This window comes from Cygnus atratus, chromosome 8 (assembly GCF_013377495.2).
Source record: "Cygnus atratus isolate AKBS03 ecotype Queensland, Australia chromosome 8, CAtr_DNAZoo_HiC_assembly, whole genome shotgun sequence".
Taxonomy (NCBI): domain Eukaryota; kingdom Metazoa; phylum Chordata; class Aves; order Anseriformes; family Anatidae; genus Cygnus; species Cygnus atratus.
The window spans coordinates 31829386-31856897 of NC_066369.1; the positions used below are offsets into that span (position 1 = coordinate 31829386).

The 27512-nt window shown below is 42.3% G+C and overlaps 1 protein-coding gene across 1 annotated transcript; it reads right to left on the reverse strand.

Annotated features, from left to right (window-relative positions):
* Positions 1 to 26856, reverse strand: ANKRD13C (ankyrin repeat domain 13C). The gene is made up of 13 exons (XM_035564425.2): positions 26523 to 26856; positions 20435 to 20476; positions 17154 to 17258; positions 16088 to 16173; positions 14656 to 14701; positions 13618 to 13684; positions 11741 to 11885; positions 10864 to 10995; positions 9695 to 9856; positions 8914 to 8993; positions 7350 to 7448; positions 6537 to 6637; positions 1 to 4880 (listed from the first exon to the last, which is right to left on the reverse strand). Exons 1-13 carry the CDS (start codon positions 26854 to 26856, stop codon positions 4750 to 4752), a joined length of 1530 nt encoding a protein of 509 aa, XP_035420318.1. The 3' UTR covers positions 1 to 4749.
* Positions 26857 to 27512: the final 656 nt, after the last annotated feature.

A 27512-nucleotide genomic window follows, 5' to 3' on the forward strand; every position in this document is an offset into this window, starting at 1 on the left:
GGCTGAAAATTGAGACTTTTATTTAAAAACTGACCAATAAAATGCCCTTGCAGAATGCAGCAGTGTGAACTCATCTCCTCAAATCAAATCCTTGCTCAGAGATGTACACCTCTATACTCCCAAGAGTACCACATGGAGGGAGCATCGAACTTGATTTTCATGTTTTTCACATGTTGAACAATTTCAGAATCGAACAGCATATTTTGGTCTTTATTCTAACAAATGATACAACCAAAAAATTACTATTAGTGAAGGTAAGTTAAAAACATGGACCAAAAAACTAGTAAGATGCAAAAAAAGTGACATTGTTTCCATGATAGTTACAAATTGTAAGGAAAATAAATGTGAAACTGCAGCATTACAGGAAGTTTGTTAATACAGATTAAATAATGCAGTTATCCTTGCATGAATTAAAAATCCAGAACAAATACATTTAAAAATGGACAATTGCTTTGAATATCAACAATGTGGGTTTCCAGCACAAATATATCCAGAGTTGTTTTTTTTAAAACAAATCATTTGAATACATAAATCAAGAATTGCAGTAAAGTGAGTACAGTGACTGGAACAGCAGCTCCTTGAAAGGAAGAAGAAAACGCATTCCCTTTGCCACAAATTAAAGCAATGTTTTGGAAGACCAGTAAAACAGTTTGGTTAAGAAACAACCCCTAGAATTTATTTGCAACAATTTTTTATTTCAGTTTACCAAAATCAGCGGCTGTCTTTTAAGACTTATTCATAAAAAAAATCTCTCATCAATCTGAAAAAATTATGTGGTGAGATCAGAGAGAAACACCACCCAAACTCTGCGCTGAGGTTGTCTCTTTCACAGCCCTGGTACACAGAGATCTCCCCTCTGGGCATCGCTCCCGCACCATCAGCTTCACCTCTGGAAGCCCCACGGTGCCAGCGAGCATCTTAACACCGTGGTTCTTGCACGGGCTGTGAAAGCTCCCTCTCCCAGCCCAGCTGTGTGCGTCACAAGTGATACCACACAACTCCGCTAGTAGGTCCAGAAATGCGTTTTTGTTACCCAGAGAGTCACATTGCATGGAATTGCGTTGCAATGGAAGCCCCCACAAATGCTCAGGTGGCGTTAAAACGTTGGAGCTGCCGGGCTTCTTGCTACGCAGCAGTAACGAGACAACCTCTGTGGATATGTATTCATTGGAAAGGGACAAACCTTCCTTAATACCTAACCTGGTCTTAAGGAAAAGATGAAGGGAAAAAAAAAAACAAATTAAGTTCCGCTAGATCAATCCTGCTAAAAAAGATAAGTTTTCCAAAAGATATCCGAAGAGGAGATCTAAGTGGTAACGGACACCAACGCCCACAGCACAGCTGGGGCCGAGGCTACATCTAGACGAGAAACACTTCACCCACCAACAGCGCCGACAAAGCTTCTGCGTGGATGGCTCCGTACTGACAAATACGCAGTGTGTCAGTACAATAAAAAACAACAACCTTGCAAGCAAAACAAATGATATTGGATAAAACATTTATACCGCTGTGGACACAGCCACCACTGGAGAACCGCGCCAGCACAGCTGCGCTGCCGGGGAGCACAGCAGCTCTCGGCCCCAGGGTGCTGCCGGTGGGCCAGCACGCAGCTCCCCAGCACAGGCTCAGCCTAACGCAAGACACGTTCCTCTCGCTAACGAAGATTCCTACAGCTTTCAGTGTACTGATCAACAAACCATGCCCAAAGTGTCCGTACGTTTTTAACAGTGTTTTAAAACTCATCACTAGGAATGTTTCAGACAGAAAACACATCACCAGAAGTTGGAAGGAAATGTACCGAGAAACAGTTCACCAATTCTTACTTAATGAGGCTGTCACAGGAATCTACAAAACAGTCACTGAACTGGAAAGGACAATCTGATGGAGTCAGATCATTCGGCTTCGGAGTAAGAAGAAAAGCAGTAGTATGTTCACTATAACAATGCAAAAAGACTACAGTCAACAAAACCTGTGTCCATTCTTCTCTGCTGATGCTCCAAATTAAAGCAAGCCTTAATATAGCAATCCACTATAAAAAGTTTCTGCAAATCTTAAAACGTATCAAAGTTAGTCATTGTGTAGTCATGAAGATTTAAAAAAAAAAATCTCCAGAGTCCATGGAAATCACTGACCACATTTCCACAAACTGTAGTGGGCTTCAAGCCATGCCTCACTTGCCACCAGAAGTGAAGAGTCTCTTCTACAGGCAGATGGAGATATACAGAACCCTCTATTTCACATAAGGCTACACTCAAAGGTGATATCTGTTGTTAGTGGGTTTTTTTTGCTTTTTTTTTTTTGTTTAAGATCTAGAATCCAGTCCATTGCAGTTGTTACGTTGCCTAAAATACATAGCCCCAGCTACGTAGGCTCCTTCCTATGTCAGCAAGCTCTGTGATATTTTGGAATAACCGAAGACACAAAATAACAAAACACATGGTTCTTTCTTTCCCTGTAATACTGAGGAGAAAAAAATAAAAATAAAGGTTTCTAACATTCACTTTATGAAGAAACATCCTTCTGCATCTGCTGAAGTTTCCAAGCAACTTTATGGCACCCGTACTCTCCTCAGTTTTGTGCCTGCCACAAAACCTGATCCAGCAGCACTGCCCCAAACATTCTTCTCTACATTAGGTATTTGTAAAAGAGAGCAACGGGAGTATTCAGCATTTGGCCCCATTAACGTTTAATCCTGACCTCCAGCACCGACTGGATAATTCAGCCTCTACATACATTCAATCTGGGTCTCTTGTGGTAAGGATCTCAGCTGGTTCTAAGCAAGAACTCGAGGTGGGAGTCAATTTATACCATAGATGTAAAACACTTCAGGAATTCATAACAACTTGGAAGAACAAGTCCTATCATTCCTACCAAATGTTCAACATCTGCTATTGATACAGTACTCAAACATAATTACAAAAATTTTACACTTCCCTTTCTTTTTTCCCTATTGTTTTTTTTTTGATTTTGAATTAGTAACTCCAGTGTATCAGTCACAGTCTGCAAAGTAAGCATTACTCACCCATCTAACGTGCAGGTTTAAAGTGACGCTGGACAAGGATCAACCTCAATTTCCTATTTTCAGCTCATCTTTGCTGATAGTGATTCATCAGGACTCTATTTATAGTGTGGATACTGTATTTCTCTAGAGCAGCCTCTTTGGGTTTTATACAGATAGATTCCAGAAGTTTTGAAATAATTTCTCCTTCAGACACATTTCCACATTCTATCAATGTGCCTGACGAGTCAGCTTTTATTGCCTTGTGATAAGCTATCTCCACGTATCATCCGCATGGTTAGTTAGGTTGGTTACCTTTACTAAGCATTGATGGTACTCTTCATAATAAATTTTGATTCTTAACTCTATTATTTCCAGAAAAAGTTTTAACTACAGTGCACAAAGAATATAATTTTGAAAATATTTACATTTTTGTACAATTACACCACAGCACTTTAATCTAAATTTCTTAATACAAACAAATAGCACCATTAGCCTTTTGCACAAATTCTTTCTAACAAACCAAAAAGCTGGATTTTTGTCAAATTAGGAGACTGGAACCACTTGGAATAAGCTCAAGAAGCAGCTCAAGAAGCCAGAGTACTGAAACCCCTACCTATTAAAAATAATAAGGGGAAAAAAACGATTTGGAAACATTCTAAGCATTTGCAAATAAAATCCTCAAAGGTGAGCCCCATTCAATGTGCACTACAATTGAACTAACTTCAAGAAAACCTCTCTCCTCATACAAAGACTTGATGCTTGAGCTTATTGTTCTAGGAACTCTTTATAAGCACCCCATGTTTCCCAGTGGCTGCTAAATACAAATACGAGATAACCTAGTTGATGTTCAACCGTTACGGAGCAAGTCTCCTAAGTGAACGTGACAGATGAAGAAAAGTGGCGGCTTCTAGCTAATGAACTTCCAAGCATGCTAATCAACACGCATCATGGACACAGAGGCCTTTCCAAGCCAGTTTGAAGAGAAGTTATGTGCAGGGCCAATGAAAGCAAGATTAACGAAGAGCTCAGTGAAGAAATTAATGGTTCAGAGACATGGATAGCACCACAATGGATTGCACTAAGGTGCTAGAGGAGGTACCTTATTCCCTGCAGAGTGAATGCTATTTCTGAAGTGTATTGCAATAGAAAATGCAACTGTTTAATGGTTACCATTTGGTTCATTCAACTACAGAAAACACATTCCTCCTAATATGCATTCAACTAACATTCAAATTACTGAACTATACATAATGATACATAGTTTACAATTCTCAAAAACAAAGCTTGAAAGAATGTAATACGGTCATCTTAAAATATGGTGGGATGTTTTAAAGGACTAATATCCAGCTAAGACATTTCCACTTTTATGCTAATGGTCCAAGAGTGCTTTTTGTATCACCAAGAAATGTAAAAAAATTTAAAAACGAATGATAGTCCTCACAGCTGTTAAGTATTCTCAGGGTCACTGAGGTGTCAGACTACCACGCTTGCAGTACTGGATGTATAAAAGTGTGAACAACACAGCAGGAGACTTGCTGTAAATCAGGAACTAGATTAGATGCCCGTTAGAGTGAGTATCGGTACATCAGTCATTTGATGCACGTTCCCTTTTCTTCTGGATTAAGTTTATCCCTTCCTTTATGACCCAACTCCTTTATCTATATCTGTGGGCTATTTGCATCCACTTGCTTTCACTGTGGTACGCTGGTATTGTTATTTTGTTATTCACCATTAACCTTCCAGTTTAATTAGAGATCAGGAAAACGGCTGGGGTCCTCCTTGTAATCATCAGGAATAGTGAAGATGGATTCATCAAATTCATCGTAACGGAACTCCTGAAAAGTCACAGTGGCTGTGATGGTGGGAAATACAGGAATATCTAGATAGGAAACAAACACAGGGAAAAATCAGAGATACCCAAGCTTACCAATAATTGCCAACCATTATATAATGATTTGTAACTTCAGACTTGCTTAATATGTAGAAGCTTGTTTATTATTTCACAAGATGGCAACTCAAAACTCCTTAAAAAAAAAAAAAGGAGGCTCTTTAAAGTTACTTCAGAAAATGCTCAGATACCCTGAGCAGGGAAACAATATCCAATTCAATACACCATTCAAAAAATATTAACATAATAAAGTCAATGACTTCCCTTTCTTCATGCAGACTGATATCCAGGGAAACCTTCCCCCCGCTGTTGTGGTTCAACCTGGAAGACTGCTGAACACCACACAGTCTTTCACTCCCCCCACAGTGAGACTGGGGGCACGGGAGGGGGGAATTGAAAGAACTTTGCAAGAACTCATTGGTTGAGATAAGGACGGTTTAATAAGAAAGAAAAAAAGGAAATAAAATAAAAACCAGTAACAAAACAAATAAGCAAGTGATGCACACTGCAACTGCTCAGCACCTGCAGCATAATGCCCAGCCCAGCCCCGGGCAGCACCCCCCGATCCACCCCAGCCAAGCCCCCTATTTATTGTTCCCCATGAGGCCATTTGGGATGGGACATCCCTCTGGCCAGGTGGGGACAGCTGTCCTGGCCCTGTCCCCTCCCAGCTCCTTGTGCACCCCCAGCGTGCTCACTGGCAGGGCAGCAGGACAAGCTGTAAAGTCACTGACCTAGTGTAAGCACCTCTCAGCAACAACTATGCCAGGGTTGTGTTATCAGCACTGCTCTCATCCTAAATCCAAACCACGGCACCACACCAGCTACTAGGAAGAAAATTAACTCTATCCCAGCCAAAACCAGGACATACACAGAGGCTTTAGTTAAGCAAACCCACTTTAAGTCATAAGCATTTTAAATTGAAAAAGGATTATATTTTAAAGCAAACATTAAATTGAGGTTGAACACTTCAGAATTATCCTCATTAAAATGGGCTTACCCATGAAATAACTTAGTAAACCAAGCAAAAATCCAAGCCTCAATCCATACACAGAACTGTGCAAGTGTGATAGGAGGCAGAATATAGTCTGTTCAGAATGTCCGAGCTTAAACAGCTTACTGGTATGCAAGAAATCCTCTAACATTTAGAAAACATACTATTACTTTTTGACAGTTTGTGCTGTGACAATCAATACCCATGAATAAATTGTTTCATACATTTCTATTTGGTAGCAAGGGTAATGTTTTCACTTCTATTTATCTGTAGTTGAATAATATGTCACCAATAAACTTTGAGAAAAAAGCAATACAAAAACGCTACAAAGTACTTAACTTGTGACTAAGATGATGCTTTAAGGCAAGGACACTTCAGCTTATCTGTATTATTCTTAGAACAAGACCCTAGCATTAGGAAAATGTAAATTACAGAGGTCTCTTCCTGGCTAGGAATATAATCTCCTTTGAGCTGCAGATTTTCTTTTTCAAACCAAACATTGCAGTACTGTAACTACGTTCCCCTGAAATCTACAGCAACACACTTACGTAAAAGTTCTTTGCCAAAACTCAACAGAATTTTTGGACACGCTGTATAGAATAAACACACATTTTGGAAAAATAAACCCACAAGAATTGTTAGAGTAGCCTTACCTAATTTTACAGGAAAGCCTGGTGGAAGCTTCATTTGAACAAATTCTCTAAGTTTGTTAAAGTGCTTGAAGGGTGCAATTACTTCTAAAACATTCAATAATCTGGAAAGGAGAAAAGATTTCATTACCAATTGTTTCACAGGCTTTCCCCTCTGGAAAAGATAAAAATAATCTGAAGAGCGAGGTGCTGCAAACATACAGAGTAACCTGTTAAAAATAGAGGAAGTTGGCCTGAAGATGATGCAAGATTTTAAAAAGTGATAAAAGGTGATAAAAAAGGATTTGAAAAGCTACATCATGCCAACTGTGTGTGTGTATGTATAGCTTCACTATCATCGTCACATTCAGTTCTTAATGATCCATACTGTATTATCATATGCATACAAACATCAAGACATTTGTTTCTTGCCCTCATTTTACACCAGAAGCTGAAGCACTTACTACCACACCCTCTTCTCTAGAGACGTATGGAAGCTGACATGGTTCTGTATCGATTTAGAGGATATAACTTTGTGCTAAAACTTGTTATGGGCACAAGTGGCTTAGTATTCTGTAGAATCAGGCACACGAGCATTGCGACAAGTTCACAATAAACCTCACCAAGCCCCTGGTCTCATCAGGTAAGTGCTTAGCTCTTCCGAGAACAGGCACGCCAGCAGTGAGGTCTGTAACTTTAACAGTTTGCTTGCTTAACAACGTGACTTCATTCATGGTTTTTAAACCACCGAAGTCCCTAACCTGAAGATACAAAGCATTCTGCATTAACATATTTCTTACATGTAAGTAATATTTATGGTCAGTAATTTTGACTTACGATTCAATTCCTAAGGGAAATTCCTGGCTCATAGCTATCGTGGCTTTAAAGGTCTTCTTGCTTTCTTTGCAGACCAGCTCTCTACCCAGATGAGGAGCCCTGCAATGGGGAGAGAAGGACAAAGTCATTTTTTCCCTCTCAGTGGAACCTCAGTTTTAAAGGAAGGAATCAAGACTCAGTTTTGAAAAGCCAGTAAAGAATCCCGAAATTAAAGCAAATACTTTAAAATAGAAGCTGTACATAGGAAAAAACATCAGTTGGTAGCCACCTCAATTTAGATTCCTATGAGTTCCGCTAAACCTGGAGACAAGACAGAAACAGTTAGGGAAAAGACAAGAGTCTTCAAATAACTCCACATGAGCATTATATTAATAATTGCTATAGAACGGCAATTACCTAGAAATACATTCACCAGTTAGTTGCAGAAGTTAACTAAAATAGTCTGTATGTGAACAAAGTAGCAAAGTTTAAGTGTTAAGTTTGTTTCATAGTCTCTTCACTATCTCAGAGAAAGCAGAAAAGTTATTGTCACTAGAAGACAATAATGGAAAACAGGACAGAAAGCCAGAAATAGAAGAACAGACATAAGGTAACAGACGTTACTGTCATCTGATTTCTATTAGCTAGAACCTCACATTTCCATTGAACACCCTTTAGGTTATCAGACTATTAAATGCTGCTCTTATCAAAATAGACACATACTTCTATGTGGATCAAGCATAACCTATTTATTATGCTTGAATATTTATTCTATTTTAAATTCAAAAATGAAAGTGAAAAAATACATGTGCATTTTTAATAAGCCTGAACTGTAATATCATCATCTTCCCTGGTTACATCTGCCTGTAGCATAACCTATGGTATCTGTGGGAAAAAAAAACATGGAAAAAAAGGGCTTATTTACTTCTGGGCCCTTCTACATGCAACAGCTGGATAACATTCAACTCTTGAAAAAAAACTCAACTGCTTGGATCTTTTACAAATGAAGCTACTGTAAATGAATTTAAAATATAACTGCTCACTACCTAAATACATGCCTAGAGGAGAGCATCTTGAAAAAACTCACTAATACAAGGAGTTCTGTATGCCACTGTACTCCAGACGAAGCGTGTTTTCACACACTGACATTGCTACTAGGCTCATTAAATTTTAAACACCGTGAATTTTAAACACAGTGAATTGGAGTATTTATTACTATCACATGAAGAGATCAGTGAATTACAGCAATGAAATTGACAGAAGAATCTTCCTTTAAGAAAATGCCAGCTAAGATGCACGTATTTTCAAAATGTTTAAATTTCAAGCCATAGGTACCAGGCACATGACCAAACAATATCTTTATCGTCAGCTGACACAATACTGTTTGTGTGTACAGGTATCAGCTTGCCAGCCAGTTTCTTCAATCCACAGACACACGTTAACATCGAAGCAATCAACAGCAAGATTCCTCTGTCCCTTGAAAACTAAAACCAAAAGCACCCACAAACTACAGGACACTGAAAAAAAGTACCAGCAACCTAACGGTGTCTATGGAAGTTAATGCCAACGAAACAAAATCACTTACTTTCCATTTTCAGCAGATATGTACTCTTCCCATGTAATTGTATTGGGTGATGGTGGAGTAAGTGACTGCCGTCTGACAGGCTGTTCAGAGAAACAGGTCATAGCTGTTTATCTTTCCATATATTCTCTTAGAATTTTGCTATTCAACAGATGTACTTGGTTTGCAGCTGAGACTTCACACGGCTTTTCCATCTCCTACTCTTCCTTTCATAGGCTGCATTTAGATATTACGCCTCAAACAGCGATTTACACAAAAGTTGGCTGTTTTAATGCTTTGGTTAGTCAGTTAATTCAAGAGCCTGAATGAGAAGTAACAAACCACAAACTAATACAGAAATAAATTAATCCTTTTTAAAAGGCTGTATGCATGTTCCCAGATGATGTCTGGCTCTTTCTGAATAGCTCTTGATTTCATGGTGATAATAACAGGCTTAGTCCACTTTAATGAAGCTAAAGGAAAACATGATTGAAAAAGAGAACCAGAAGGGCATTCTAAACAACAAACATTTGGTGTAAAGAACTTAGTGATTTGTCAAAGCTAAAAACGTCTTTTATTAAGATACTAATTATGACTGAAATATTCAATATAATCAAAGAAATTTCTCAATGTGTGCACTAATCAGGATAATTAACAAACTAATGACTACAATTACACTTATAGGTCATACTTATTACTTTAAAATAAAGACAGTCATAATAGAACAAAAACATCCATAAATTATTAGTGTGAAAGTTTATTCCCTTCTGCAAAAAAATCAGTGTAACGAATGACATAAGTATACCTCAAAATTTTGTTCCATTAAGTTGCCACCTTTACTCAGGCTCTCCATGATAGCTTTATTTCGAAGAATATCCTCTTCACTGAGATGTTCTCTTCTTTTTCTTGATTCTAATACAAGTCCATTAACCAGGTAGAAATCTGCCAAAAAGTTTCCTACTCTTTCCTATAAGAAAGGAATTAGACGTGAATTAATTGCAGAAGACAAAATAAAAACATTTAAATTCCTGTATATACACATAATTACATTACAGTATGACGACTGCAGGATTGAAATGTTGCAATTTAAATTTACACAACCAACCACGTGAGCTATCATTGTACACTCCCAATAACATACATACAGCACAAACACAAGAGTTCCATCAGAAACAAATATTTTATATCAATGGAAACTAAATGAGAAGAGATTGTTTAAGAATCTGAGAGTGGCCATGGGAAATCTGACTAAAAATTCCTTCAATGACAAATTACATTATAGTTTACACACTTTTTTTTGTTTTGGTTTGGTTTGGTTTTTTTTTGTTGTTGTTTTTTTTTTTTCACATGTGTAAAATATGGATTTCTTATTTCATGAAAGGAAAAAGTTCCGAAACACTAGCCCAGCATAAAACTTTCTATGCATGGCACAACTTGACATCCAGGTGAGAACAAAACCTTTCAGAGCTAGTCACCAGAAAGCAATTTCCTACTTAGAGAAGCTCTGAAGGTGGCTGTTTCAATGTTTTCACAGCTAAGAATTTGCACCTCAACCAGCATGACAAAAACTGGAAGGAATGCGCCAAGGAAACTGTACCCAGAATGCTTGCATCTTCCTGTGTTTCACAGACACAGGAGCATATAGGAGAATCCTTACCATAAATCCTGGCATGAATTTGCACAGACTATATAATCACAGAATAAAGTTATTTTCTGTACAGTCTGTTTCCCCCCACACACACACCAGCTACAGTTACCTGATTCTAGGCTACCATTTTCTTAAGAAGGGAGTCCGTCAGATACACTATGTGGTCAAAGTAGGGACAGTAGTGAGGGCAGGGAAAGCATCACCACCCCACCCCACCCCTCAAATGTCTTATTCTTTCACTTCTTTTTTCCCTAATCACGTTGCCATAAGACTTTCTGAACTTTGTCCCTGGTAACGCCAGACCGTGAAATCTTCTTTTAGCTTACTGTTTTGTCTTCTCGAAAAAGCCATCCTGTTTGGGCACGTGTGAAGGTAATTGATTTGGTTGATAATGTTGCTGAGTAAATATCACTGCTCATCAGAATGTCAACCTCTTCCTCTGTTTCCATCTCCGATTCCTAGAAGAAAAATTTCCAAATACAGCAAAGAACTAATGATAAATTATTACTTCTTAAAACCTAAGATCAATGCACCTATTCTTTTGGAACCTTTCCCAGAATCAGCATTTCCTGAATTTTCAGCCTGTTTTACAGAAGCTGAGCTGGTTAACAAAACAGTTTCATCTCGGACACCTCATCTGCATTAATATTTAAGTGTGACTTATCCTGAAGCTCACCAGCCACACCCTTTGCATAAGCAAAAATCCATGCTTAAGTGATTGGTGGGTGAAGCTATAATTATAAACTCAAATAAATACTAGGGGACCAATGAGTCATACCCTTGCACTGTTTACAGCTACACTGGCCACAGAGTGACTAAACGGGTGCAAAGCAGCAGCAAGTAAGGTTGAAAACCTACCCGAGGACACCCAAATTAAGCCCACTGGAAAGATGAAGTGTCATGCTTCAAACTTGAAAGCCTGTTTACCTACTCAGAATGAAACAGTCTTTTCTAACGGGTATTTCATACTCTAGGTTTTTCCCCATTTAGAAGTCTGTATCCAAACGCAGTTCTTCATAAGACAATTTTACATCACCAACAGAGCTTTAGTTACATCAGCTGAACAAAAAAATACTTGGTTTGTATTACTTCGTAGTTTGGGTCTTTTTGAGAGGCACACTTTGTTTAGTAAATTCAGTCAGACTTCTGATGGGCAGTAAAAGCTTGAGGTACTTCACACCCTACGTTCACAGGGATACTCACCTCGTGATGTATTCGCTGGTAAACTTTTTGTTCATTGTCTAAAACTACAAAAGATTCAGAGGGTGCTGCATCACCATTAAAAATGAAGCTTAAATCCCCTCGTTGGCACTTCATGTCTGTAAAGTCTATGAGAGTTGTGTCCAGCCTGTGAAAATACATCAATATTTTAAAAGAAGCTACCCGTAAACACTCAAATAGACTGGTACATTCTGTTTTCAAGCAGAAATATTTTTTTTGTCACAACCAAACACATTAAGACCTAAGTCTTCACAAAATATTCCATAAATTAAGCCTGGATGTAGAAAAGAAAATTAGTATAACCACCTAATAGGTCTCACATTACAATGTCTACCATCAAAGATACACTCCAAGCTATTTTTATGCTAACTTCATAGAATAAGTTCCATCTTTCATCACATGCCAACATCTCACCAGCATGCAGCCAGTGACGGTGGTGGCCAAAAAACACACGAAGGAGAGGCGGCAGAGAGCATGAGCTGCTGCAGACCCTCAGACCAGGAACAACCTCCTCACAATGCAGACAGGCCAACAAGCACCTGTCTGCCAGCAGGGACCACCCCATGTACCCAGGTGAAGCACCACCTGGAACATCTCACTAAATTTGGGAGAAAAAGTAGAAGCTTCAGCTGGTTCCAGACTAACCTGCCCTGGGTGCTAGAGCACCCTTCATGTTGTACATAATATAATCTAAAATACAGTGTTTTATAAAGAAAAGTTCATCTTTATTTCAAAGCTGACAGAATGAGGAAGTGACAAATTACGTAGCCAGCGTGTGCGTTGAGAAATGCAACTACTCCATGAGGCAAGCATCCTATTCCACAAGGAGCAGCCACTGATTTGAGTAGCAATACCAGGATGTGACCCATCTTAGAGAGAAGACTAAAAAACAGACTGAATTTTCATTTGATATATTTTAGTTACCGTTGCTATTTTTTTCTCTCCCCAACACAAAAGAAAGTCTTCTGCTGACCTGAATAATTCAGAGACGGAGCCAAGGAAAAAGATCTCTCTAGCAACTCATACGCATTATTGCTAGAATATTTACTCCTCCAAAACAGATGGTTAAAGAACCTGAATTTAGTAACCATATCAGCTTTAAGGGGTGATTGCTTAATGCTCATCATATATTGGCCTCTGAATTCAAGAAAGAATCTGTATCTATTTCCTTTGAAAGCCAGTCTCATAACTCCCAGCTATACAAGCAGAGAAAGAAGGAAAAAAATGCTCTCAGACTCAAATCTGACCTACAAAGTCATTTCATATACCTATGCTAAAAGCTTTAATAAAAAAATAACTTTCTATAGATATAACCTTCTGAATCATAACATTTTTTTCCGTTAAAGTTTAGGAACCTAAACTGAAAAGACAATTGAGTCTGAAAACACAATTGAAACCAGTTGAACAGCTGAGAAAAAGTCTAGGATTTTGTGAATCTTTCTCACCAAGCATTTTAAAAAGAGAAACTATACGACTTTTCTTACTCCATAGCTTGGAACAGCAATATTTCTCCACAAAATACTAGAAGTTCACTTACTGGATTTCTTTTTTTATATTACAAATACCAAATTCCTTTTTTCAATGTCATGTCTGGTAGATACAGGCTTACGCAGCTCAACTGTTTTTGCTTTATGTTACGTGACTCAGGAATTAGAGCTAACATCAAATTGATAGTGGAAAAGACGACTGCAGTTCAAACCACTTCCTGCCTCTGAACACCTACGTACCAACACAACAGTGTTTCACAAGCATCTGCAGATTCCTTGGTGATTTTTTTTACGCCACGCAGGAACCCAGCATTTTCACTAACGTACAAATATTTGTGACTTAGGAATCACAAACCACAAATCAGTACTTACCTGATATTTATACCTTGTTTGTGTATTTTACAAGCATCAGAAGGCAGAATTCGGGAAAGTAAAGGCACTGCAAGTAGGGACAAAGATTATACAATTAGAACATTGAGGTTCCTCTGCAAGATATTTCTATTAAAACTATGCCTCACCTTGAATTTCTACGCATTGTAATACAGAAATACAACATACCCATTTTCCATCACAATCTCTATACGCGTACAATTGACTAACATGTTTTTTCTAATCAGTAACTGTAAGACTGATACATAATTGTACAGAGTACCTTCAGCATTGGGATAGATCTTTAAATATCCTTGTTTTAACTGAGCTAAACCATTTATAGATTATAATAATTTGTCTTGTAGCTGATTGAAATTTTAATTTGATGATTTGATATTTTACTTAAATATTTTATTATACCAGCTGAAAGCCCAGCTACAATTAAATCGCAATACACACAAGAAGAAAAATCCAATGCGCTTTGCTTTAAAATTACAAGTAAACGTTAAACAACCGGAGGAACTGAGAGTCAGTCCAGTATTCTGAGATGCATATAAGAGATGCAAGCTGTCCTTATTTTAAAAAGCACCATTTACTTTATAGTACCGAGTACTTCAACTGTGCTTATACGTAGGTATATAAAATTACTAACTTAAATTTCCACCAGTAGCAGATGATATCACCAACATATTTTTAAGTTATTCAGACATGGTGACCATTAACACATTCTTGCTAATTTATTTAAATTTTTATTCTTCTGACAGGAGGACGAAGAAATTGAGAAATGCTAAATGTTATACTGCCACACAAAGAAACTAAGATTAAGGTTTGAACATTGTACCACATAGCTGCACTGAACTGAAAGTCGGGCATTCAGAGTACAAACTGAAATTCAAGGAATTAAATGCCACCAGTCCAGTTATTCAACAGGATCATGAATTTTTCAAAATACAAATCAGAAAAAAATTCAGCTTGAAAGAATTAGTGTGTTGAAGACTGACTAAGTTATCTCCCTATGAAAACGAATGTGCAACCACTTACCCCAACTTTGAAAATCCCAGTGAAGCTCTAGATAGAAGTCACCTAGCTGAGAGGAAAAGAATACATTAACAAACATTTTAGTCTAAAGTGTAAAATTTGTTGAAAGTTAGAGGCAGAATTGTGCTCTGCCAAACAAAGGATACTTTTTTACCCTCTGATGTAAGTAGTTGAGTCAATACTGAAATTAAACATTTCTGAAGCTTTAACTACAGTAGAATCAACAATGATAAAGTTATGTAATTCATTTAAGCTAGCATTTTTAATGACTTTTTTGTTGAAAAAATTAATACAGCTATTAAGTTGTGGATTTGAAAAGATTAATGGTAAATATCCATTAAAAAAAAAACACTAAAGACCACTGTTTGCTTTGATTGACCGCATCCAGTCACATGGAATTATATGTTATAGCTTAAATTAATGAGTCAAGTTTCAGCTACCACTATCCACATATACGCATTTCAAATTATCTTCTGGAAATACACTTAATACCATAAACGCACCAGTCAATTTCTTCAAGCTATATGCAAATGCAAAAGCAAAGTAAGGGTTGACATGATTAAAAAAATCAGCAATGTTGTCAATACACTGCAGTAGCCATATTTTCCACTCCACTAAGAAAACATGTAACTCTAAGCAAGGTCTTGTACTAGTAGGAACAAGGAACAGCAGAGCCGTTTTAGTAAAGCTGTCTGCTTGCTGTCACATAACCCAATTTTTTTTCACTTCTAGATAGTTTTTTCTTCCTCCCTTGGACCAATGAAAAACATAGGAACATGGGCAGAGCATATTCAAAGAGTGCACTACTGACAGAGTTTAGCTCAGTTTTCTGATATATCGTTTAAGATAACTGGTTTGCTTTCTGCAAACCCACTCATTTTTACCATCTGACTATGCAGAAGCTCACTCCACACAGAGGGAAATAAACACCCGTGTTTTATAATCACAGTTCTAGCACACTACCGGTAGCAGTAAAATGTTGACACTGAGGAATCTGACCTTTTCCTCTTAGTTTCTCTAAAGTCAGGAATGTTTTACTGTGATTGAGAAAAACTGGCTGCTGCATGCAGATGAAGAACTAGACTGAAGAAAAAAACTTTCCTTTTTTGGGTTTAAGGAAGCCTTAAAAAATCAAATGGAAAGTGCAGATTAAAAATATATTCTTTAAACTTTTAGACTGCAAAGATGACTAATAGGTCTTACACAAAACTGGTTGAATTCTTAGAATTTGAGGAGGAAGTATCTTAAAAACACACACAATTCTGTGACCTTTTAAAATGGACATTGTAAACTCAGATTACTATTAAGAGCAACTAGATTTGCACAAGCACGTAAAAAGTCTTTCTGTAGTTTGCTAGCACATCCTTACTAAATGAACATGAGCCACTATTTTCTACCATGCTTCTGTCAGCATAACTGCCTTGAACTTACTTACCTCTTTCAGGGCTTTTAATAACCGAGGTCGCTTTTCTTCAACACTTTCCCTGGACTGCTGTTTCAGCTTCCGTAGGAGTGCTGTAACTAAACAGAAATTAACGATAAGGAAAAGGTATGCTATTTGGTTGTTAACTGCACGTTAGGGTTGGCATTCAACGTATTTAGAAAAAAAAATCAATGCCAATGTAGCATTTCATTAGATTTATAGTTATATAAGGTAATTATAGTTTATAAATATAAAAATAGTTAAAGTAATTATACATAACCCACTATGATCACAACAGGAAGAAAAGCCTCAAACTGTTTATATTATGACATATTCAATCATGTCAGGAAGGCTTTTTACACACGTTTATACACATTTTAGTAAACATGTATATTACTGAACATGAGCCTACAGATAGAGAAAATTCTTCAGGAGTGAAGAGACGATATGCAGAATGTTGTTAGTGTAATACAAACTAGTGCATTAATATCCTGTGAAGTAGAACAGCAAGTTTTCTGCTGGAAGACATGGTAAAAATGAATACTATTACACCCACTAGCGAGCAAAAGTAGAATAATTTACTCTTTACTACTTCATATCTGAAGTAATTCACTTCAGTCGCCGTATTTGTCTATTGACCTGCTGAAATGCAACATAAAAGCAGTATCCCATTGCCAACTGTTACATCAAATATCATCCATATGGCTACTATGCACGGACTAGCTCCTATTAAACAATCTCATATAGCTGAAATCCATTCTGACACTGTAACTCCTAATTTAAATACAGAATGCTAGTTTATAACTTCTACAATGACTTTAAGCAAAATCTTAACTCTGCTCAACATTATGTATCCTAATGCAATTTCTTTCCTGTCAAGGTAAGGAAATGGGCATGTGTCAAGCTTGTCATATCATATTTAAATATTGAAAAAAAGTTGATCTGATTAAGATAAAATCTCCAGAGAACTTAAGTGTGGGTATTATATAAAAAAATAGCTTGAAAACCTTTGTTTTCCTATCCTGAATGAGGTTTCCGTTTCTGATTAAATGGGAAGCAGAGGTTCAGAGGTTCTTACTCATTTGTCTGTCTCCGTAGCTGATGGCTTCTGCAAGAGGGCTCCATCCCTGAGCATTTTTCACCTTTACTGGAGCATTATGGGCTAAAAGCAAGTGGGCACATTCTGTAACAAAGCAGTAATAATTATTTACAGTAAACATAATGGATCCATCAATATAATTCATGGAAACAGTAATAAAAAAACCAGTAAATATTCAATATATTAAACACTTTATCAAAACACACATCCAAATTCTGAACACAAACTATAAACCCATTTTTAAAAACATTTATGTAAGTACTTATAGTATTTTCCTATTAAATATGAGCACTAAAAGCATAATTGGTAATCAATGACCAATTACATCACCACTGGAAGAATCTTCCTTCTGCTTCTTATATTTTGCTTTTTATAAAGACGTGTCTTTATAAGTGTGCGTACATCCCTCCCTCTATATAACAGATATTTTAAAACTGATGTCACCTCTCTCCATTAATGCACAAAGCTACACATTTATTAGGAGATGTTTCACACCCTTCCACATGTGGCAGCTGTGCGCAGGCTCCCCTCTCCTTATCTCACCCCCTTTGCCCAAAGGTCAGTGGTGAACTCATTTCCTAGAAATCCACATGAGAGCATAGAGTTTTTACTAAGTCTTGAGAACCCTGTGCATACAGGAGGAAGAGAAAAACCTGTCATAGCAACGGATCCCTACGTGCTACAATATCTTGTGGTAACATGGCATCTACTGGAGGCAAACAAGCACACTTTGACCTCGGAATGCCTCAGAATATGCGCATGACACGCTGTACAAGCAATAGTTATCCTAGGACTAACGCTGTGGATAACAGAGCCCTGATAACACAGCACACCACCTGCAGGCTCGTGCTCCCCCAGCACGGAGGTGGTACTACTGTGCACTACGCTTTTTGTCAAAGCCTCAGTAAGAGCATGCATCAGTGCCACCCCAGTGCTCGGCACGCACGTGCCGTGCTGTCAGAGCAACGTTAACATCCCATAAATATCACACAAGTTCCTAGCGTAGCCACAGCTCAGCCTGCGTTCCCTTCCCTGAGGGTAAAAGCTGATGATGGAATCAGGAGCGGCCCCTAAAACTACGAAGGGGAGAAAGCTTTCAGTGTGTCCATGTTCTGAATAAGCTGCCCTCGTTTTAAGTGGTTCTGCAGTTTCTAACTATGGAACGTTTCCTCAGCGCATCTCATTAAAATCAACCTGACCCATCTGCGAGTGACACAGCAGGATCAACCTGGAGCTGTAGGCCGAACAAGCCATCTCATTATGAATAGGGCAGTCACGAATAGAGGGACTTCCTGGATTCTTCACCCGCAGGTGTTACAGGAAACCGTACCAGCCATGCAAGATATAACCACCGTGAGTCACTGGCAAGCACAGCGTGCGGAGAGGAAGAGATACTCCACTGGTGAGTCCACCATCTTTGTGGTAAATAAACAACAGCCCGAACTACTCTGCCCACAAACACAGCGGTGTTTTTGTAGTTGCTTAGATAGTGCCTATCAATAACAGCACTGTACAGTGAACAGGCAGATAGGCTTCGCTAGCCAGATCACATTTTCAGATAAACACACGGGATGTAAATTCACCCGGAATTCACAAAAGTCCGGCTATAATGCTGCTATGTAGGGCTGAACAGCCTACGTGCATCAGCCCAGAAAGACAGAAAACTGACCTTCAAGATCAACGAGAGACTACCAAGGCAGTAAAGGACCTGGGCTTCGTGGTGGATCAAAGACTAAGCAGGAGTCAAAATCAAAGCAGCAAACCCAGGTGCTGTTCTTGACATCTCACGCGAATATTCCTGCTCCAGTCAAGCTACAAAAAGGCTTACCGTACACATCCTAAGTGATTTAGGGTTTCACACACGGGACAACTGACAAAGGAGCCAAGAGGGGAACTGCAAACTGAAATCTCAAATACGCAGCAGATGAGAAAAGGAGCGACAGGAAGAACTGCCTCTCCTTGCCATACTGTGCCAGGATAACCAGGGGGTTTGTCAGCTCTGAACAGAGAGGGCTTTTAATCCTAGAGCTGGAAGGTAAAATAACCAAAGTTCAAAAGAGACTTAGAATTCAACTGTACTGAATTAAAGGTGATAAATTCTTCCATATCAGTGTTATTAGAAGAAAGATCTTTGCTCAAAATCATTCATACTTGTTAATGTGGTATGATACCGTTGTAGCTGACAATAGCTCTGCTGCAGAGCAGTAGCACATGCCAGGTGCAGGACTCCCGTGGCTTACCAAAACCAAGGCTTTTCTTTTTCGCTACTGAAACAAGATTTTTTTCTGTCATGGAGACTGAACAATTATATTCCAAGTTTCTTCTCCAGTCTTAAAACATGCCTACTTCAACATTGTCTATTAGAAATAGAAATCCCGTGCCTTGAAATCCTGCTGTAAAAAATTCCCAAAGGATGTCTACAAAGATGACAGCCATCATGGACCAACAGGCTCCATGGTCCTGTAGCCTCGTGCTGGGCCCTGCGCAGGGCAGTCAGTCTTGAAACACAAGGAACAGCTAGGCAGTGGGTCGCGAATCTGAACCAAGTGAATGAAGGAGTATATGAAAAGCAAGGAAGCGATTTTCGCTCACACTGACTGACTTACTCTAGGAAATATTTTTATTCGTAACTGGGAAAAAGCTGAAGGGGGTCGTTCAAGACCTCCAGTGATCAGATTAGTAACAGCCACAGTGACACTTAACCAGTAAAGTGTTGAAGAGGATAAAGGGCACCACCACACAAAAGGGAATTAATAAGCTTTCGGTACCATGCATTAACGGCACATTAAAATAGAGCTCTGCCTGGACCAAGTCTCCCCCCACTTTAACTGTTTGGACACCAAAGAGGAAATGGGCACGCATATGCTTGGCTCCATTGCTCAGAGGTGTTTCTTGTTTCACAATCTTCTATGCTCTTCCGAGTTTCCTTCTAACTCTGTAACAAGACAGAAGCTGGACCCTCTCACTGTTCTTGTTCTAGGCTCAAGGAGGAGCCCAACTGTTACAACTCCTTCCCCGGTACTCCATCTTTCCAACCTAGCCCATTGCCTACCTCGTTCCTCGGTTTTGGCCTGACCAACAGCCCTAACTTCTCAGACTTCTCTCTTCCAAATCTGCATGACTACTACTTTTTTGGAAAACCTCAACTTTGAAGTAGTTTGAAACACAAGACTGCACTCAGGAAAAATGAAAAAAAAATCTTTACTCTTGCCCCTAAGCCTTCAGGATAATTTAAGAACAAAATTGATGTTTTTACCAACCTTTATGCCCCAACATCACAGCAAGATGCAGAGGAGTGTTTCCTAAAATAAAGTGGAAAAAAAAAAAAGATATTAGATTCAACATAACAGAAACCATTGCAACTCCCAGCAGAGTTGCATACACAACTTAGTATGTATTAAGAAACTTCAGATACACGACCTAGTGCAGGAGCACACCAACATACACCAGAGCAGTTACATTTTTAAGCAAGTCCTACGTACAGTCTTTTGATTATATTTGTTAAAATAAATTCAGCTGGAACATTTCATGAGCCAACAGAGCTTTTTAATCACATCTTGAAACTTGCTCCAGCCAAAGCGGTACAATTACATCTTCAAGAAAGTGATAACCCAAACCTCTCACTTACCATGGCCTGACAAGTATGGTATTTTATAAAGAATGACATATCTAGGGTAAAAGCTACTCAAAGATACGATACTGATTAAAGTTTTAAGAGCATATTTTATGAATTTTTCAAAGACTTGGCATACAATTTTTTTCTAAAAAAGCAAATGGACAGCTTGAAAAATGACAGTAACTTCACTAAAAAAAGCACATCGACCTTTTGGTTAGTTTAGTGCCATGTTTCCAAAGAAAGGTTCCAAGATTATTAGCAGGTATTATAAGCAGGACTGCTTGACTGGCTACAATTGCGACACGTTTTGTACTTCCGTTCTTAAACATGCACAGTAAGGGACAGGGAGTTGTTTTGCTGGATTAACACTGCTAACAGAATTCTAAAGCATTTTATTTTTGTAACTTAAGGCTGTAAAATCCTTCCATTTAACTGTGTTACTCTGTATGCTCAAACGTTTCCTAGCAAAGCTAACGAAATGTACTGGCAATTCCAACACATGCGCTTGATTTTAGGGGTATTTCACAGCATCGCGTTAGCGATAAGCACTCGCTGCACACCAGGGATGACGCACTGCACACCTAACAGATGTGATCCAAAACATTCATGGGCTGCTACGCACGGTGATTACCAACGTACTGCAGTATCACCAAATCTCCCATCAAGATAGGCAAGCAGGCAAAGGCAGAGTTTACAAGCGGTTTTCAATCAGCTATTCAGAACACAGTACAAATTATTCCTGCGGGTCACTAAGGCTCTCAGACAGCTACCTCCCAGCCCACTGTGCACACCCTAACTAGGCTAACCTCAAATTTTCTATTAATAGATTTTGTAACATCTGCGAGCCAAAGCCATCATTCTGAATCCTGGATGCACCCAGGCTTTGTTAAGGGATGGAAAGGACGCTCCTGAGCAACGAGCCTGAGAAGGAGCCCGACGACACGCTCAGAGAACTCAAGTTATGCAAGTCCGGGGAAAAAGCTTTCCTCACCTTGTCAGCACTTCACCAGGAGACGTGTGTATCTACGTTCTCTCTTCCATTCGTTACTTAGTGTAAGAACCATGCTTTACATTTACTTAACAAAGAACGCTGCATACCAGGAGGCAGGCAGCCCCCGTCCGTACAACAGCCTGGCACACTGGGAAGAAACAACAAAACGAAAGCTAACCGGGCCTCTGACAGCTACACTGAGAACTGGCAAATCTCTCAGCTGATAAACAGGAAATGCAGTTGGGCAACAACGTACGTCGTTTCAAAACTCCTCCGGACAAGGCTCTGAGCTACCTGACCTGCTTTGGATGCTCTCTCTGCTTTGAGCAGGATGCTGGACTAGGGTACCTCCAGAGAGCTCTTCCAGCACGGGCTTTGCTTTGATTCTGCAAGCTTCATCACACCAAAAAGTACGGAATGCAGAACTGAATGGGAAACTTGCAGACAAGGGGGAGAGGAGAAGGAGCATGCGGACCAACAGACATTACAACTGGTAGAGCACAAATCAGCATCTATCCATTCCAGAAAAAAATAAAAGGCTATTTCTGAGGAAGATGAAGAGAGGTAATAAATATCCTTCTTGCTGGTCTTTACCCAGTAAGCTGCTAGCGAGGAGGAGTCTAAGGTTTGGCACGTATCCACGAGATAAAACAAGGCTCGCTGCAGTACCAAAGGCAGAGGAGCCACTAACAGGTAAGCTAGTAAAACCACCTCCCGAAAGGGGGCGGGGGGGGAAGGAAAGGTAAGGCAGACACACAGGAAAGGGGCACGGTGACACGCAGGAGCACCGCCGTCCCTGCCCCTCTGACTACCGGAGCAGCCAAGCCCACTGCCACGGCCCAGGACGAATCCCTCTTCAGCCCCCGCTGAACCCGCGCAGCCCAGCGCCGTGAGCACGGCTTCCCAGCGCACGGCTGCTTCGCGGGGCAGGTGGGTCGCCCCAGCAGCCACCCGCACCGCGCACAGCCTCACGGCAACCGACTCACCTCACGCGGGGTTTTACTCCACCACAACTCCATCGCTACTTTACAAGAAGCACTCCCATGGGAAGCCAGGCACGCAAACGTAGGTGCTGACCCAGGCCTGCCAACCAAACAGCGCTCGCTCCCAGGCCCCCTGCACAGGGGTAACAGTGGCAGCAAGCACCGAGAACCAAAGCCAGCTTCGTTCGGCACAGCCAGAAACACCAACAGAACAGCGTTCTGCACGGTTCTGTCCCTAACCGGCCTTCTTAAGGTCTGGTAAACTTGGGGAGGCCTCGATGTTCTGGGGCAAGCAAAGGCGTTTCAGCAGTAGCACATTTAAGCGATTTATCAAAATAAGCCACGGGAGGTTACCTGGCACAGAACGAAGGAATCACGCTGAGGAGGCACTCTGTTCACAGAACGCTCCCTACAACCTTCAGCAGACCAGAAGAGCTGCTGGAGCAGACTCCTCGCTCACCTCAGCCTGAAGCGGAGGCGACCTTTCGCTCAGCCCAGCAAAGCCGAGGGAAGGCAGGGGCCTCGGGATGCCGAGCGCCTCAGGATGCCTCCACCACCCGCCGCGCCGAGCAGCGGGGCCCAGCAGGCCCTGAAGCAGGCAGCAGCCCAAGACCTCCGTAGATTTCACCTCAGGAGTCTGGCTGGGGGCAGGCGCGTCGGGACAGGCTCGCGTCGGCTCCTTCAGCAAGGCTGGGGACCTGAAAGCACAACGTCGACCCCAGCAGCTGCCGCGAGAGGGGCATACCATCACCCAGATCCTAACAGCCCCAGGCTCATAGAAGTACCGCCTTTACGGGGCTCGAGCAGGACTGTCCCGCTGCAATCCGACCACGCTGCAGCCTCCAGTGCCGCCACCCGGACACGAAACACATCCCGTTACCTCATCACAGCAACTGACCGAGGAGCTGAGGCTCCTCTAGGACGGTCCCCACCCAGAGCACACGGACTAATTCTAGTCACAACTAATCTGACGGGAAGTGCACAACTTTTCACGCTAACCCGTTTTCCCTACCCGGCACAGCTAAGCTCCCCTGGCAGGCCAGGCGGGAGGCTGGGAGAGGGCAGCTTCGCTCCTTCCAGCCGCGAGGACGCCCGAGCAGCTTGGGTGTCAGGCTCCGGGACGAGCCGCGGCGGCAGCGCCAGGACCGCCAGGACGAGGGCTGCACACGGGGCTGCCACCTGCAGGGAGAGGGGGGTGCAGGCTCACAGTGCCGCTGCTGACCTACACGGTTCAGCTGGGATTATTTACAGTGCCCTTCTTTTGATGACTTGAATGCAATTTAATCATTATTTGTTTGATGCGATCATTTCTAGACGCTACAACACCAATGTGCAGACACTTGTACAGCTGCAATCACATTCATCTCCTGTAGGTTTCTCTTCTGGCAGCAGCCTGATTCCCCACCTCAACAAGCCTCACTTACCCCTGCCATCTACAGAAAGTTTCCTCAACACCGACAGCTTGGGGAAATCCGCATGGACGCTCCCCTGCCCGAGTTCAGGCTGTGTCGCCCACGGGGCCTTATTCTGGGACTGCAGCGGTACAACAGGGCCCGAAACCCCGCATGTCTGCAGCCAGGGCATGCAAATAAAAATTATTTGCACAAACACACAGAGCCCAGCGCTGTCCTAACGGGAGGTCAGAAGTTCTGCGTGCACGCACCTAGAGACATCTGGCACGCCTACGAGGAGGACGAGTGTTTTTCTGTGGTAACTCAGCAAGATTTGTCTATTCCAAAACCAACGTTTTTATTTTAAATCTATGTTGAAGCTTTTAAACGTGCATTATAGCAAAAATAAAAGTAACCTAAAGCATATACCTACAATCTTCCCCATAGAAACCCTCTTTAGGAACAATGACACTGGCCGTACCGACAGGTGATGCTTTTTTTGAGGTTAACTCAGAGAGCTAGGCAGGCTGCGCTCCGTTTACAACACACAGCCAGTGTTTGTTTTACCCGAACACCCTGAGTTTAACATTCTCCAGGACTTGGCTTCTCTGCCCTTAACCACACACTAAAAATGGAACTGAACTATAAACAACAATTGTTACTAGAAGTTCTTGCTCCCCTCCATCACTTCCTTATCATGCACTAGGACTCTTCTGGCTTACTTCTGAGTGTAACTGTAAGCTGAAGCTATCTGCCCAGGTAACTCACAGCTCAAACACGTAAACAAGTGACGGGTGGATTCAGGCAGAAAGAAAATAATAACAAGGAAACGTCTGTCAGGCCTTTGGAACATCATGACATCGAGGGTTTGGTTTTGATTTTTGTTTGTTGGTTTTTTTTTTTTGGTTTTGTTTTTTGAAATCTAAGAGCAAAGAAACACTGAAAGTAGAAGTCAGGAGAAAGACCAAGAGATAAATCTACAGTGCTCCTACTGTAATCAGCAGCGAGAAAGCAGAAGGATGTTCATTTGAAAAGGATTTACATAGGTATGTATATATACAGATACGTGTATATTTATATATGTATATAAAAAGCTGGTATCGATGTTTGTAGCATGCTGAAGATGATAGTGCAGCAAAGGTGTGTCAGGAAGTGCCCTCAAAGGGCAGACACTAAGCTCACAACGACGAGCTATTCGATGAGGAATGAGAAGAGATGTAGGGGAGAAGTCAGCAGAAGAGAGACAGTGACAAAATTTCTTTTCAAGTCTGTTGCTTTCATTCTCCTAGTCTTTGCTGCAACGCTTGGAATGAAGATGGCAGGATAAATATATCTGTAGCTATATTTATAGCAAACCACTTAGAAAAATGTTATGACAGTTGTAAGAAATACTCCTCCCCATCTCGACTGAGAAAACTGAGCTGCAAGTTACACCAGCATGCATTCTCTTGTTGCGGAGTGCCTGATATCATCACGGAGATTGCTTTTCATTGCTAATTATTTATTCTGCTGATTGTACCAATTCTGAAGATTGCTCTATCTTAATATGTGATTTTACTTTATGTAATACAATTAAGCAAAACAAAGGGGACGTTTATCTCCCAACCAGAAGAAGAGCGTAACTCTACCCTGTAATCACAACTTGTGCAGAGCCCACATCCGGCGCAGCTCCCACTCTCCAGCAGAAATGTGTCACGTTACTCTCCAAACAGACAGGAAACGTACAGATGAAAACTAACCGTGGAATGCAAGCTGACTCGACGGGGAAATTTGTTTTTTAACCGTGTAAAATATTCCCCAAATTAAACATACTATTTTAAAATAGCCAGGTTTTGAACATTTACACGTTTTAAAGTAACATGAGGCTGATACTTCTGCTGTTGCTTCTCTGTCCAGAGCAAGCCTGCAGGGGAGCAGGTGACAAAATTTCAAGTCCCAGAAGCGAAGAATTAGGTTGTCAGTTTGGTTTTTTTTTAGCCCGGGGGGAAAGCTAAAGATAACCCCACCTGCAGCCAAAGGAGCCACTCCTACGTGACCCCCATACATCGTCAACTCTAATAGCGGCCAAAACTTAAAGAAATAAATACTTCTTTCAACGATGCATCTTTGGACACGAAGCAAGGCCCGGTACGAGGAAGCTCTTCCAGGAGGACGCCAGCAGCAGCGAGGGGCTCGCGGGTGCTGACAGAGCCCCGAGAAGCCCCGGCCAGGCGGGGCAGGGTCGCGCTGCCCTGCGGGAGGCCCCGTTACAGCCCCCCCCCCGCCAGCTCCCCGCACCTCGGGCGGGCCGGGGCCGGGCGCTGAGGCGGGCGCCCCCCGGCCGAGCGGCAGCCCGGCGGCGGCCAGGCCGCGCGGAGCGGCACTCACCGTGGCTGTCCTTCTGGCCGATGCCCTGCGTGCGGATGAGGGCCGAGAGGCGCCGCACGTCGCCCTTGAAGACGCACTCGTGCACCGGGAAGTGCGCGGGGCCCCTGCCGGGCTCGGCGGCCGGGCCGCCCCCCCCGCCCGCCGGCGGCGCCTTCAGCGCCTGGGGGCCCGAGGCGCGGCGCCCCCCCCCGGCCCGGCCGCCCTTGCCGCGGCCCGCCGTGAAGCCCCCGCCGGGCGCCGCCGCCGCCTCCTCGTCGCCGGGCCCCAGCAGGCCGCCGCCGTCCTTGCAGGGCCGGTGCTCGCGGCGCACCGAGCGCAGCTTCTCGCCGGTCATGGCCGGCCGCGGGAGAGCCGCCGCCGCCGCCGGACGGAGCCGCTCACAGCCGCGGCGGCGCCGAGCCCCGGCCCGTCGGCATCACCCCGCCGCCAGCAGCCCGCGGCGCCGAGCAGCCGGCACCGCCCCTCGGCCCGGCACCGCCCGCCCGCCGCCGGGGCCCGCTCAACGGCCCGGCGCCGCCGCCATCTTGGCCGGCGCTTCCCGCGAGAGGCGCGGCGCGGGGCGAGACCGGCGGGCACCGCGAGACAGACGGGCAGCCCCGCCCCTTATCGATCAGGCCACGCCCCTCCGCAAACAGGCCACGCCCCCTTTTCCCGCCCCGCGCCGCGCCCGAGCCCGAGCCCGAGCCCGGTGCGGTGCGGAGCGGTGCTGGTGGGGCCGCTGTGGCGGGCTCCAGGCACGCTGTGTGCTCTACCAGTGACTCCAGGGGGAGCAAAGGGCAAGCGGCCCGAGAGCTTAGCTCTGCGGGGATGGCCAGAGCGCCCTCCTGGGTGCCCGTGCTCTTCGTCCAGCTTGCAGCACCAAAAGTGGTCAGGGAGCGAGGGCACCTCCAGGCAGAGCTGGGGATGAGGAGGATGAGGATGAGGAAATAAGGCTTCGGCACCTGCCGACATGGGTGTGGCAGCACAGCTGGTTGTAATTCTATCAGGGAA